Here is an 11,241-nt window from a genome sequence, read left to right on the forward strand (position 1 = left end):
GGGCAGGCGGCCGGGGGCGCCAACTTCGCCGCCAACTCGGGGCTGCGATCAGGCGCCGCGCGGGCAAGGGCGGAGGAGACAGACGCGGGACGCCCGGAGAGCGTGTGACCGGCCCAGGAGCCCGGGCAGGGGTGGCAGAGGAGGAACCCGGAGCCTCGGGGGTCGGGTCTGAGGGCTGGACCCGGCGGCCGGGGGGCAGGGGAGGAAAAGAGGCCGAGGGGACGCGCGGAGAAGGACGCGGGCGAGGCGCCTTAGACCTTCGTCTCTGGGGTCGCAGGGCCCTCTTGCTCCTTCGCCAGGCGCCGCGACACCGCGGGGAGGGAGCGGCGCGGGGACGTGGGAGGCCAGGCTGCGGGGCCCCCCAACTGTTGCTGCTGGAAGCCGCCTGGCGAGGATCAGGGCCGGGGGCTGGGGTCGCAGCTGGGCTTGGCCTGGAGGCAGGGGGCTGGAGAGGGCGCGAGGCGGAGAGAGCGAAGCGGCGGCAGGAGCCGACCCTCTATCCCTCTTGTCTGCTGAGCACCTACTACGTGCGACTGCCCTACGCCCACCCCCCGCTGTGCCTCCCCCAGGGGTCCCCCTCCAGCTCTTTCCTCCTCCCTTCTCCCTGAAGAACGCTCCCCACTCCGACCTCAGGGAATCGTCGTCTTGGCTTCCTGCGGTGGCAGGCTCTTCCCAAATGGTGACCCCGCGCCCGGCCGACCTAGGCATCCGAGGGCTCGAAAGGAGGAGTGGGCGGAGGGGTCCCTGGGAGAGCGGTGCCCCCGGGACACTGGGCCCTGGCCGCTGCTCCAGCGGGTTGCTCTGGTCTCCCCGGACTTCCACCAGGATCCCCGACGGCTGGAAGGCAAGGCTCGAGCCTGCAGCGGCAGAACGCCCGTGGTGCCTGGGCCTGAGGCAGGCAGGGTTGGGGAGATGGACGGCAGAGGCGACCAGCAGCCTGAAAACCCCCAAGGGCGCGCGGCCCGCTGGCCTTTCAAAGGCCCTGCTGGTGAGGGGGGCGGGAATATCCCCAGAGCCCGAGCCCTGGCCCCAATCGTCCAGCCTGGTTCCTAGACCTGCGCTTGGTCCCCCAGCCCTTGGATGGTGTCGCTGTGCCAGCGCACGGGACAACAGGGGACGGGAACTGATCCGGAGGCTTGGCCTCGGAAGAACAGGAACGTGAAGGGACGAGGTGGCAGGAAATTGGACCTCCGGGTTCGCCCCGGACTCCAGGGCAGGCCTGAGTTGGTACCTGACTCACAGCCCCGCCTGTCAGACGAGCTCGGTCACCCCCACTCGCGTGGCTTCAGGTTGCGGCCCTGCGTGGATCCGAGCGGGGAGGCCCGAGGAGCCGGGGACGCCGGCAGGGGGCAGCAGTGAGGCGGGGGGCGCGGAGGACGTGGTGCCCAGTCTGGCCGCCAGGAGGCGTGGCTCGGGTCCCGGCGCCCGGAGTCTGCCGCCGCCGCCGCCGCCGCCGCATCGCGAGTGTCCTTGAGCCGCGGGTGACGGTGGTTCTCGCCGCCTGCGCCCCCTCCTCCCGCGGGGGGAGCCTGATGCCACGTTTCCTATGAATTATTTAACACCGGCCTAAAAATACCCTGAACTTCACAGCCCGCGTGTAAGAGATTCCTGCCGGGGGAGGGGGCGGGGCGCCCCGGGGGCCGGCGGGGTCAGGGGGGTGCGTTACCGTCGCAGGAGGGAGAACTCGGGGCCCCCACCGTGGGAGCAAGATGGAGGGGCGTCTTCTACCCTGGAGCCTGGGCGCCAGGCCACAGGGAGGGAGGGAAACCCGACGGCACAGGAGGGGCCGCCCCTCGAAGGGCAGTGGGTGCAGAGAGCAGGTCGGCTCCCGGAAGCAGCGCGGCTGGTGGGTGGGGCTAATTGCTAGAACAGAGGCCCCTGGCCTGGGAGACAGCGTTAGTTGGTGTCTCTGGTGGAGGTGTGTGTGAGTGTGCGCATCCTTTGCAGGAGCCTGGTGAGATTTGGGGAGTGAAAGGGGGGAGGGCGCCTGGGAGTGTGGGAGAGGGCTCTGCGGGAGCCTGGGCGTCTCCATCTCCAAGGAGCCACAGGCCAGGTGTATGGGGGGCGAGGCACAGCCGCTGGGCAAGTACCTGGCTCAGGGCCAGTGCAGAGAGCTAGTGCAGGGCCAAGGCAACATCCCTAGGCCCAGAGGAGGGAGGGTAGGTGAACCCTGGATCTTCTCACCCCTGTGCCCAGAGCCTGGTGGGATTAAGACAAGTGCCCATGGGAGGGTCTTAGGCTGAGCTCTGAAGGACAGTAGAATTTTGACATGTAGACAAGAGACAGACACAGAAAGAGGACATCCCAGCCTGCAGGCCCAGCAGGAGCAGAGGCTGGGAGATGCAGACCGTGTGGGGCTGTGTGGCCAGCAGACTGGTTGAGTGTTGGGTCCATGAAGGGGAGGACCTCGGTTGGGATCAGAGGGTGCAGGGCCCTTGCCCATAAGACTAAGCTGTCTGAACTTCACTCACGGGCAGCAAGGAGCAGGTGGGGTTTGAAGGGGGCGGTGCAGGGCCCAGAGGAAAGTTTCAGGCTGGTGGGGGTGGTAGGGCAGGTGGATGGGAAGTGGAGAGAGGGACAGAGGAAAGAGAGTGGATTAGAGCAGGGTCAGAGGACGTCCCTCCTGCCTCGTGGGGCTGGCTGGCTGGGACGTGGTGAGACCCAGAACTCTGAACTCTTTGGATGTTCTTGTCACTATTTGGAGCTCAGACACTTGTCTCATTCAGGGCCCTCCCTCTGGCACATTTCGTGGTCTCTTGGTGGGAAGTACACCTGCCTCAGTTTCCCCTCTTCCCCACCCCTAACTCAGGAAGACCCCATCCTGTTAGAGTCTCTGAGGGCAGGGCCCCTTGGGAATAGGGCAGGGAGGGACTGGGCTGTCCATCCAGCACTGTACAGTTCAGTGAGATAGAATGACAGCCACATTTTAAAAATGTAGAGAGAAACAAGGGGGGATTAATTTCAGCAGTCTGTTTGTTTCACTCTGTACATCCCAGGTATTGTTTCAACATGTCATCAGTATAGAAAATATGAACATCTCTGACACCCTTTTTATACCTGGTCTTCAAAAGCTGGCGTGTGTTGTCCACTTAATAGCAAACCGCTATTCCAGCTAGCCAACGTTCCAACTGCTCAGTGGGGCCATGTAGTTCACGGCTACGGGATTGGACAGTGCGGATCTAGAGCTCAGAGCTGGGCGGTGGAGTTGAGGGGGAGGCTTGGGGGCAGAGGACATATGCTTGGGAACCTGGGGGCAGGGAACTTGCAGCGTGTGAAGTTCCCTACAGGGACTGGGCGCGTGGACAGAGATGAGCTTAGTCAGGCCTGGCAGAGGCTATTGCAAGAATGGCAGTGCCCTCTGAAGCCATGACTTACAATCTCTGCCAGGGCATTGCTCAAGATCCCCTCTGGCACTCAAATGTTTCGGCCAGTGTTCTAGGTCCATGTGCATGTGGGGAGATTCCAAGGGTACCACGGTGAGCACAGTGCTCCCTCCGTTGCCAAAAGTCTCATCTTCTCAGCCCGAAATTCTACCATCAGTCACGTTAGCATAAGCTTGGCCTGTTGTGAAAGCCCTGGGAACGATAACACCTTACACTGCTTTTGGTTCCTTATTCCTCCATGTGAGTGAGCTGCAGAGCCTTAGCTAAGAGAGGCTCTTGCTGGGGGAGACCTGGAGGCCAGGCTATAGGTGGAAGGAGAAATCAGGGGAAAAGGGAGGTTGGAGGTGCTGGGAGGAAACTGCATATTCCACAGACTTGGCCCTAGCTTGGCCAAGGGTTGTCACCTTTGTCTTGCATATTCCAAGTTCCTGGAGGGCAGGGACCATATCTTACCCACACCAACCCACCTAGGGCCTAATAGAAGGTAGGTGGTCAACACCCACGTATTGAGTTGAATTTGGGCCTCGTGGTCTCCCTTGGAGGCTCAGCAACCCTAGGGAAAAGGGGGGGGGGTGTCCTGGATGTTCCCTGGTGGCCTCTTGCACTTCTCTGCTCCCTGCCTTCCCAGGAAAGCCCTTGTGCCTATGGGTCTGCAGGGAACCAGGCTTTGGACAAAAGGGAGAAAGAAATGAGGCAGTAGGCAAAAGGAGGGCCCTGAGAGAGCTGGAAGCCGCCCAGAACATCTTCTCTAGCCCCAGCGGTGAGGTCCTGGGACAGGGGTTTGGGAGTGGGAGCCCTGGTAGTGTAGCAGTCAGAGTGTTCATCTGCTAACCCAAAGCCTGGGTGTGAACCCCCAGCTGCTCCACAGGAGGAAAATGAGGCAATCTGCTTCGGTAAAGATGGCAGCCTTGGAAACCCTACGGGGCAGTTCTCCGCTGTCCTGTAGGGTCACCATGAGTCAGAGTCGACTGAAAGACAGTGGGTTTTGTTTGTTTGTTTAGTTTTGGAGGCAGGAGCGTTGGCCCTGTGAGTGTCAGACAGAACTGTCCTCTCGAGGGTTTTCAGTGGCTGATAGTTCTGAAGGGGAGGCTGGGGTTTTGTCTGCATTTCTGGAGCAGTCCACCCTCTTCGCCCTTTGACTCTTTCAGAAGCTCCCTTGGGGACGGATTTATAGAAGGTGTCCGAGCTGTAGCTGGGGGCAGCTGGGAGGGAGAATGACATGAGTGGGTACCACTCAGAGCTCAAATTACCCTCATGGGCTGGGCTCTCGGTCCCCGTCCACAGCAATGATGTCCAGCAGGAATTCATGTTAGGCCTTTGGGCTGGGTTCAAAAGATCTCCCACACCAGGGCTTGGGGCTGCAGCTCACAGGCAAGATACCTTGAGTGGAGGTGTCCCAAGTCTCCTGATGTCACACCCTATGACACCACACCTGTGACGTCACGCCCTATGACATCACACCTGTGATGTCACACCCCTGTGGTGGAAGATCTGCTATTCACCTGCCAGAGAGAGCAAGGCTGTGGGGATAGCCAGTGCTCGGAGGTGGGAGCTCTGTGCCAGGCAGGCCCACACACGGGAGGGTCCTTGGGTTGTCTCCATGGTGAGTAGGACGTGCTGGTCAGCAGCACGTGCCCTGGTGGGTGACCCATGGAAGATGGGCACACGGTTGGAGCAGAGAGGAGGGGGTTGTCGGTTATCAAAGCTACCTTCCTTCACCTGGCTGGGGGCTGTCCCCCTATAGGATGAGGATACTGACAACAGTTACCTAAGTGCAGTCAGATGAAAAAAAAAGAGCTGCAACTGAGTCGATTCTGACTCATGGCAACTCCATGTGTATCAGAGAGCTGTAGCCCTCGGGGTTTTCAGTGGTTGGTTTTGTGGAAGTAGATCGTGAGGATTTTCTTCTGAGGCGCCTCTGGGTGGACGTGAACCCTCAAGCTTTAGGTTCGCAGCCGAGGGTGTTAACTGTTTGCAGCACTCAGGGACTCCTCAGTGAGGGTGGTCCTGTAACTGTCCCAGGCAAGTAGACAGCTCAGAGAGGTTACATAACTTGCCTGAGATCACACAGCAAGGAAGTAGCACAACTGGGGTTTGAACTCAGGTCTGTGTAACTCAAATCCATGCAGTTAAGCCCCAGACTAGCAGGCTCACTGTGTCCTCCTGGGGCAGAACTCAGATTGGTGGGGAGGCTTTGACCTTGCCAACCGAGTGTGTGGTTGAACAGTAGAAGGGAGGGCGGTGAGTGCTGTTGGTGGCTCGTTCTTTTCCTCAGTTCCTGCCACTCTGGGATACCCAGGGACGCTCGGCTAACCTGTCCTTTCTCTTTGTCTGTGTCTGTCTGTCTGCCTCTCTCTCCCCTTCTCTCTCTTCCGTCCTCTGGGTGTGCCCTCTGACTGGCCTTCGTCTCGTCTGTCCACACACCTCTCCCTTTGCCTCTGCCTCCTTCCTCGTACCTGTTTTGTTCTCTCCGAAGGACCCTCCAGTGGACATGGGTGGGGCCCTGGGGCCGGCCCTGCTGCTCACCTCGATCCTGGGGACCTGGGTGGGGCCGGGCATGGGGCAGGACCGGCAGGCTGTGACGGTGGCTGTGGTGTTTGGCAGCTCGGGGCTGCCCCAGGCCCAGGCCCGTGCCCGCCTCACCCCCCAGAGCTTCCTGGACCTGCCCCTGGAGATCCAGCCCCTCACTGTGGGAGTCAACAACACCAACCCCAGCAGCCTCCTCACCCAGATCTGCGGGCTGCTGGGTGCTGCCCCTGTCCACGGCATCGTCTTTGAGGACAACGTGGACACCGAGGCCGTGGCCCAGATCCTCGACTTCATCTCCTCCCAGACCCACGTGCCCATCCTCAGCATCAGTGGGGGCTCTGCTGTGGTCCTCACCCCCAAGGTGCCTGCCAAACTCACGTGTCCTTGTCCCTTGAGCGTGGAGCAGGCTTGGGGATGGGAGCTGAGGGAGAGCCTGCATTCTGGGTACACAGGCTGGGCCAGGGAGAGAGTGAGGTCCCGGGCAGCTGGCATCGGGGGGGACTGGCGAGGAGGTGTGGGCTGGGGGCATGACATGGGTACGGAGGAGAAGGCTGTGTGATGACATTCCTATCTTCTAGAAGGTAAATATACCAGGGGCCTTTCACCCTCACGGAATGTTTGTGTGAGGGGTGACGGGTGGCAAGCCCACCTCTGGCTGTGATGGTCAGATCCTGTGCCTACCTTCTCTGCTTCTCTGGTCCTCCCTGGGCAGGTTCCTGACAGGGTGGAGGGCCAGCCTGGGCACACTGAGCCCTCTGGGCAACTGTCATTAACCTGAAGGAGGGGCACTCTGGGGGGGGTCACTGTCCGAGGCAAGAGGGTGAGGGGAGGGACATTTACCACGCAAAGGAAACAGCCCTGCCCCCAGAGAGCTTGGAGTCCGGTGGGGAGAAAGTTTTAAACACATACTCTGCCGTTAACCACCTGGGTTGAGGGTTCTGAAGGAAGTGTACTGGGACACCAGGGGGCTCTGGCAGGGGTTCTCATTTGGATGGGGGAGGGCTGGTCAGACACAGTCTCTCAAGAAATGATATCATCACTGAGGCCTGGATAATGAGAGAGCAGTGGGGGGTTTCCAGGCAGGGAGAGTGGACCAGTGAGGGCCGGGAGGCCGGAAGGTTTGCAGGAGCAGAGAGAAGCCGTGGGGCTGGAGAGTGGCCAGTGAGGATTATGAAGCTGGAGAGGGAAGTCCCAACCACACAGGAGATATTTGGGTCTTACCCTAAATGAGGAGCCAAGAGACCAGCCTGATTTGCCCTTATTTCAAAAACTGTTTTTCATTACGGAGAGTTTTGAACGTAAGAGAAGTAGAGTGAAAATCCCCAGGGCCTGCCATCCACCCCTTGCCGTCCCTGCAGCATGCTCAACTTCCTACCCCCTTCTGTGTTATTTGAAGCAACACCCATGCTATTATGTCATCCATAAATATTTCAAGATGTCTCTCTAGCAGGTAAGAACTTTTTAAAAAGAAAATTATCATGCCATACCATGTCTAAAACATTTTAAAAAATCCTTTCACATCATCAAGTATCCAGGCAGTGTTCACCTTTCTCCTCTTGCTTCATAGTGTCACAAATGTTTATTTTTAAGTTTATTTACTTGAATCCAAATAAGATACACGCATTACGATTTACGATTGGTTGATACAGCTTCCCAGTCCCTTTATCTCCAATCTCCTCCTCAATATTCCCCTTTTTCTCTCCCTTGCTCTGTCCCTCCGTCTCTCTCCACTTCCCTCTCTCCCTCCTCTTTCTCTTCTCTTGCAGTTTGCTTGTTGAAAAAAACTAGCTTGTCCTGGAGTTTTCCCTGATTCGCTTTTTAAAAAGATGAGGACAGTTGCAGTGTGGTGACATCTTGCGGGGGCTAGTGGAAGCAGGGAGACACGGCTAGGAGATGCCAGCCCTCGCCCAGGCGCCAGCTGGTAGAGCTTGGGCTTTTGTGGTGGCAGAAGAGCGGAGGGTGGCGCCTTCCCAGCCACCTTTTGGGCCCCGACTTTAGCTCCCAGCACGGCCCGTTCTCAACCTTCCCCGCGCTTTTAAAAAATGCAGACGCCCCAAGCCCCGCCTCTGAGATTCGGATACAACTGGTCTGGGGCAATGGTCTCCAACTAGTGGGCTCAAGCATCTCCTGATGTATTTGTTAAAACCCAGGTGCTACAAAACAACAATAAGGCTCCACCCCCAGAGAGTCTGATCTAATAGGTCTGGAATGCGGCCCGAGAATTTGCAATTGCAACGAGCTGCTATGAGTCAAAATCGACTCGAAGGCAGTGGGCCTGGGCTTGGAACAAGCTCCCTGCCGATGCTGATGCTGCTGGCTCGCAGGCCGGCACTGCTCTGGGGGGGGACCTGGCATCAGTGAAAGGTCCCCAGCTGGTTGTAAGCGGCAGCAGGGTAGGAAGCACTAAAGTTCACGTCGGGGCTGCAGGAGGTGTGGAGGAATCAGCAACCGGCGGGACTTGCGGACGCCCGGCAGCTTCTCTGCGAAGGCGTCTGGAAGCTGATTGGGGCGGTGGGAAGGTGGGAAGGTGGGGACGCGCGGCTGCGGCCAGTGGGAGGAGGCATGGGGCGGGGCTGGCCTCGCCCCGCCCGGCTCAGGCCCCGCCCCGCCCCCGCCCCAGGAGCCGGGCTCCGCCTTCCTGCAGCTGGGCGTGTCTCTGGAGCAGCAGCTGCAGGTGCTCTTCAAGGTCCTGGAGGAGTACAACTGGAGCGCGTTCGCTGTCATCACCAGCCTGCACCCGGGCCACGCGCTCTTCCTCGAGGGCGTGCGCGCCGTCGCCGACGCTGGCCACCTGGGCTGGCGGCTGCTGGACGTGCTGACGCTGGAGCTAGGCCCGGGCGGGACGCGCGCGCGCACCCAGCGCATGCTGCGTCAGCTCGACGCGCCGGTGCTGGTGGCCTACTGCTCGCGCGACGAGGCCGAGGTGCTGTTCGCCGAGGCGGCGCGCGCTGGCCTGGTAGGGCCCGGGCACGTGTGGCTGGTGCCCAACCTGGCGCTGGGCAGCACCGACGCGCCGCCCGCTGTCTTCCCCGTGGGCCTCATCAGCGTGGTGACCGAGAGTTGGCGCCTCAGCCTGCGTCAGAAGGTACGCGACGGCGTGGCTGTTCTGGCGCTGGGCGCTCATAGCTACCGGACCCAGTACGGCGCCCTGCCCGCCGCCGCCGGGGACTGCCGCAGCCACCCCGGGCCTGTCACCCCTGCCCGGGAGGCCTTCTACAGGTGGGCACCTCCCCAGGGCTGGGCTGGGGTGTGGGGCGCTTCCTGGCCCCCTGGGTGGCAGTCAGCTTGGCCTTGCCTGTCACACCTCCTGTTAGCTGTGTGTCTGGGGACAGGTTGCCTGACCTCTCTGGGCCTTAGTTTCCTTATCTGAAAAGATAGCAAGCATGGGTTGGGGGTAAGGACCTGGGAGAGGGAAACTTCAAAGGAAGTCCGCAATTAACATGAGTGGTGGGGAGGCAGAGGCAGGGGGCCTGGGGCTTGGCAGGGCTGCAGGCAGCGGCATGGGACACCCTGCTTCTCTCCCCCTTGCAGGCACCTGCTGAACGTCACCTGGGAGGGCCGAGACTTCTCCTTCAGCCCTGGTGGGTACCTGGTCCATCCCACCATGGTTGTGATCGCTCTCAACCGGCACCGCCTCTGGGAGATGGTGAGAAGGGGGTGAGCCCAGGGACCCATGGTTTCCTCCTCGTTGTCCCCAGCTCCTCCCACACCCAGCAGAGAGCCCCTTCCGCCCCTGGTCCTTCCCCTCAAACTTGAAGTCTCAGCTGAAACATCTCCTCTGGGAAGCCTTCCTGTACCCCAGGGGGGATAGGGTGCCCCTGCTCTGGGCTCCCATAACACCCTGTCTCCCCTTTACTGTAGGACTTATCGTACACTCTTAACCACACAGTCCTCTTCCTGGAGGGGCAGTCCACATCTGTGCTGGCCAGACAGATGTCTGCCAGGGTCCGAGCAGAGATGGGTGCAAAGCACTCTGACACTAGAAAGGTGGAGCAGGCATTAGCTTTTCTGAGCCATGGTGGCGTGATGACTAAGCACTTGGCTGCTAATCAGAAGGTTGGCGGTTCAAACCTACCTAGTGGCTCAGCAGGAGAAAGGCCTGGTGGTCCGTTTCTGTAAAGATTACAGCCAAGAAAACCCTATGGGGCAGCTCTACTCTGTCTCATGGAGTCACTATGAATTGGAGTCAACGCACTGGTACCCAACGACAACTAAAGGAGGAAGCTGGGGGAAGGCTTCCTCTCCAGGAGAGGGGACGTCTGTGCTGGGCTGTACAGGGTTGAATAGGATCCCACCAGGAAGGAGTACCAGCCTGGTTTAGGCAAGGTGGGGATTTTTAGGGGCTGTGGTGGGTGCGTTTGGGGGTGTGAAGAATGAGGAGGAAGGGTGGGGTGATAGTGAGCAACATGGATGGAGGTGAAGGGCCTTGAGTGTTTTGTTAAGGAGTCTACACTGAAGATCGTGGGGAAATTGTAGGGCTGGTTCAGGTCTGGGCCTTAGGAAGACGCCTTGGGTTGATAGCAGAGTGTGGCGACTGGATTGGGGTGGCGGCTAGATTGGTGTGACAGGATGGGGGGCTGGGAGGAGCCTGCCTCTCTTGGCCCAGCTCGGCCCCTTGCCCCTGTCTCCCCTGTTCTCCACGTGCTCCCGCCCCAGGCCTGGCTGTCAGGCCCCAACCATTCTTAAGTGAGGGAGGGCTTTCTTGGCCCTGGCAGGTCCTACCTGGAGCCTCCCTCCCCCAAGGGTGGGGGTAGGGCTGGGGCCCAAACTGAGGCCACGCCCTCCACAGGTGGGACGCTGGGAGCATGGTGTCCTACACATGAAGTACCCGGTGTGGCCTCGCTACAGTGCCTCTCTGCAGCCTGTGGTGGACAGCCGGCATCTGACAGTGGCCACGCTGGAAGAACGGCCCTTTGTCATCGTAGAGAGCCCTAACTCTGGCACGGGCGGCTGTGTGCCCAACACCGTACCCTGCCGCAGACACGGCAATCACACTTTCAGGTTCGTGAGAACACAGAGAGGCCCTTGTGACTGGCAGGTGTTGTGTGTGGCTTATGCTAGGGCTGAGGGAGGGTGTCCACATCCAGGCTGGACCGGCCACGCTGGGGCCTGATGCCTGACTGGTGGTCTTTTGGTGGTGGCGGCCACAGCGGTGATGCGGCCCCCTACACCAAGCTCTGCTGTAAGGGCTTCTGCATCGATATCCTCAAGAAGCTGGCCAAGGTGGTCAAGTTCTCCTACGACCTGTACCTGGTGACCAATGGCAAGCATGGCAAGAGAGTGCGCGGCGTGTGGAACGGCATGATTGGGGAGGTAGGCCAGCCCACCC

General features: G+C 60.0%; 1 protein-coding gene across 1 annotated transcript in view; it reads left to right on the forward strand.

Annotated features, from left to right (window-relative positions):
* Nucleotides 1–5,874: 5,874 nt before the first annotated feature.
* The window catches only part of GRIN2C (glutamate ionotropic receptor NMDA type subunit 2C), an 11,656-nt gene continuing 6,289 nt past the window's right edge, over nt 5,875–11,241 (forward strand). The window contains exons 1-5 of the mRNA XM_007959876.1: nt 5,875–6,273; nt 8,533–9,131; nt 9,444–9,558; nt 10,702–10,913; nt 11,063–11,225. Coding sequence (XP_007958067.1) covers nt 5,875–6,273; nt 8,533–9,131; nt 9,444–9,558; nt 10,702–10,913; nt 11,063–11,225 — 1,488 coding nt within the window. The remainder of the gene's footprint in view (nt 6,274–8,532; nt 9,132–9,443; nt 9,559–10,701; nt 10,914–11,062; nt 11,226–11,241) is intronic.

The sequence above is a fragment of the Orycteropus afer genome, unplaced genomic scaffold (genome assembly GCF_000298275.1).
Source record: "Orycteropus afer afer isolate SDZICR_OR568_19922 unplaced genomic scaffold, OryAfe1.0 scaffold00018, whole genome shotgun sequence".
Classification (NCBI taxonomy): Eukaryota; Metazoa; Chordata; class Mammalia; order Tubulidentata; family Orycteropodidae; genus Orycteropus; species Orycteropus afer.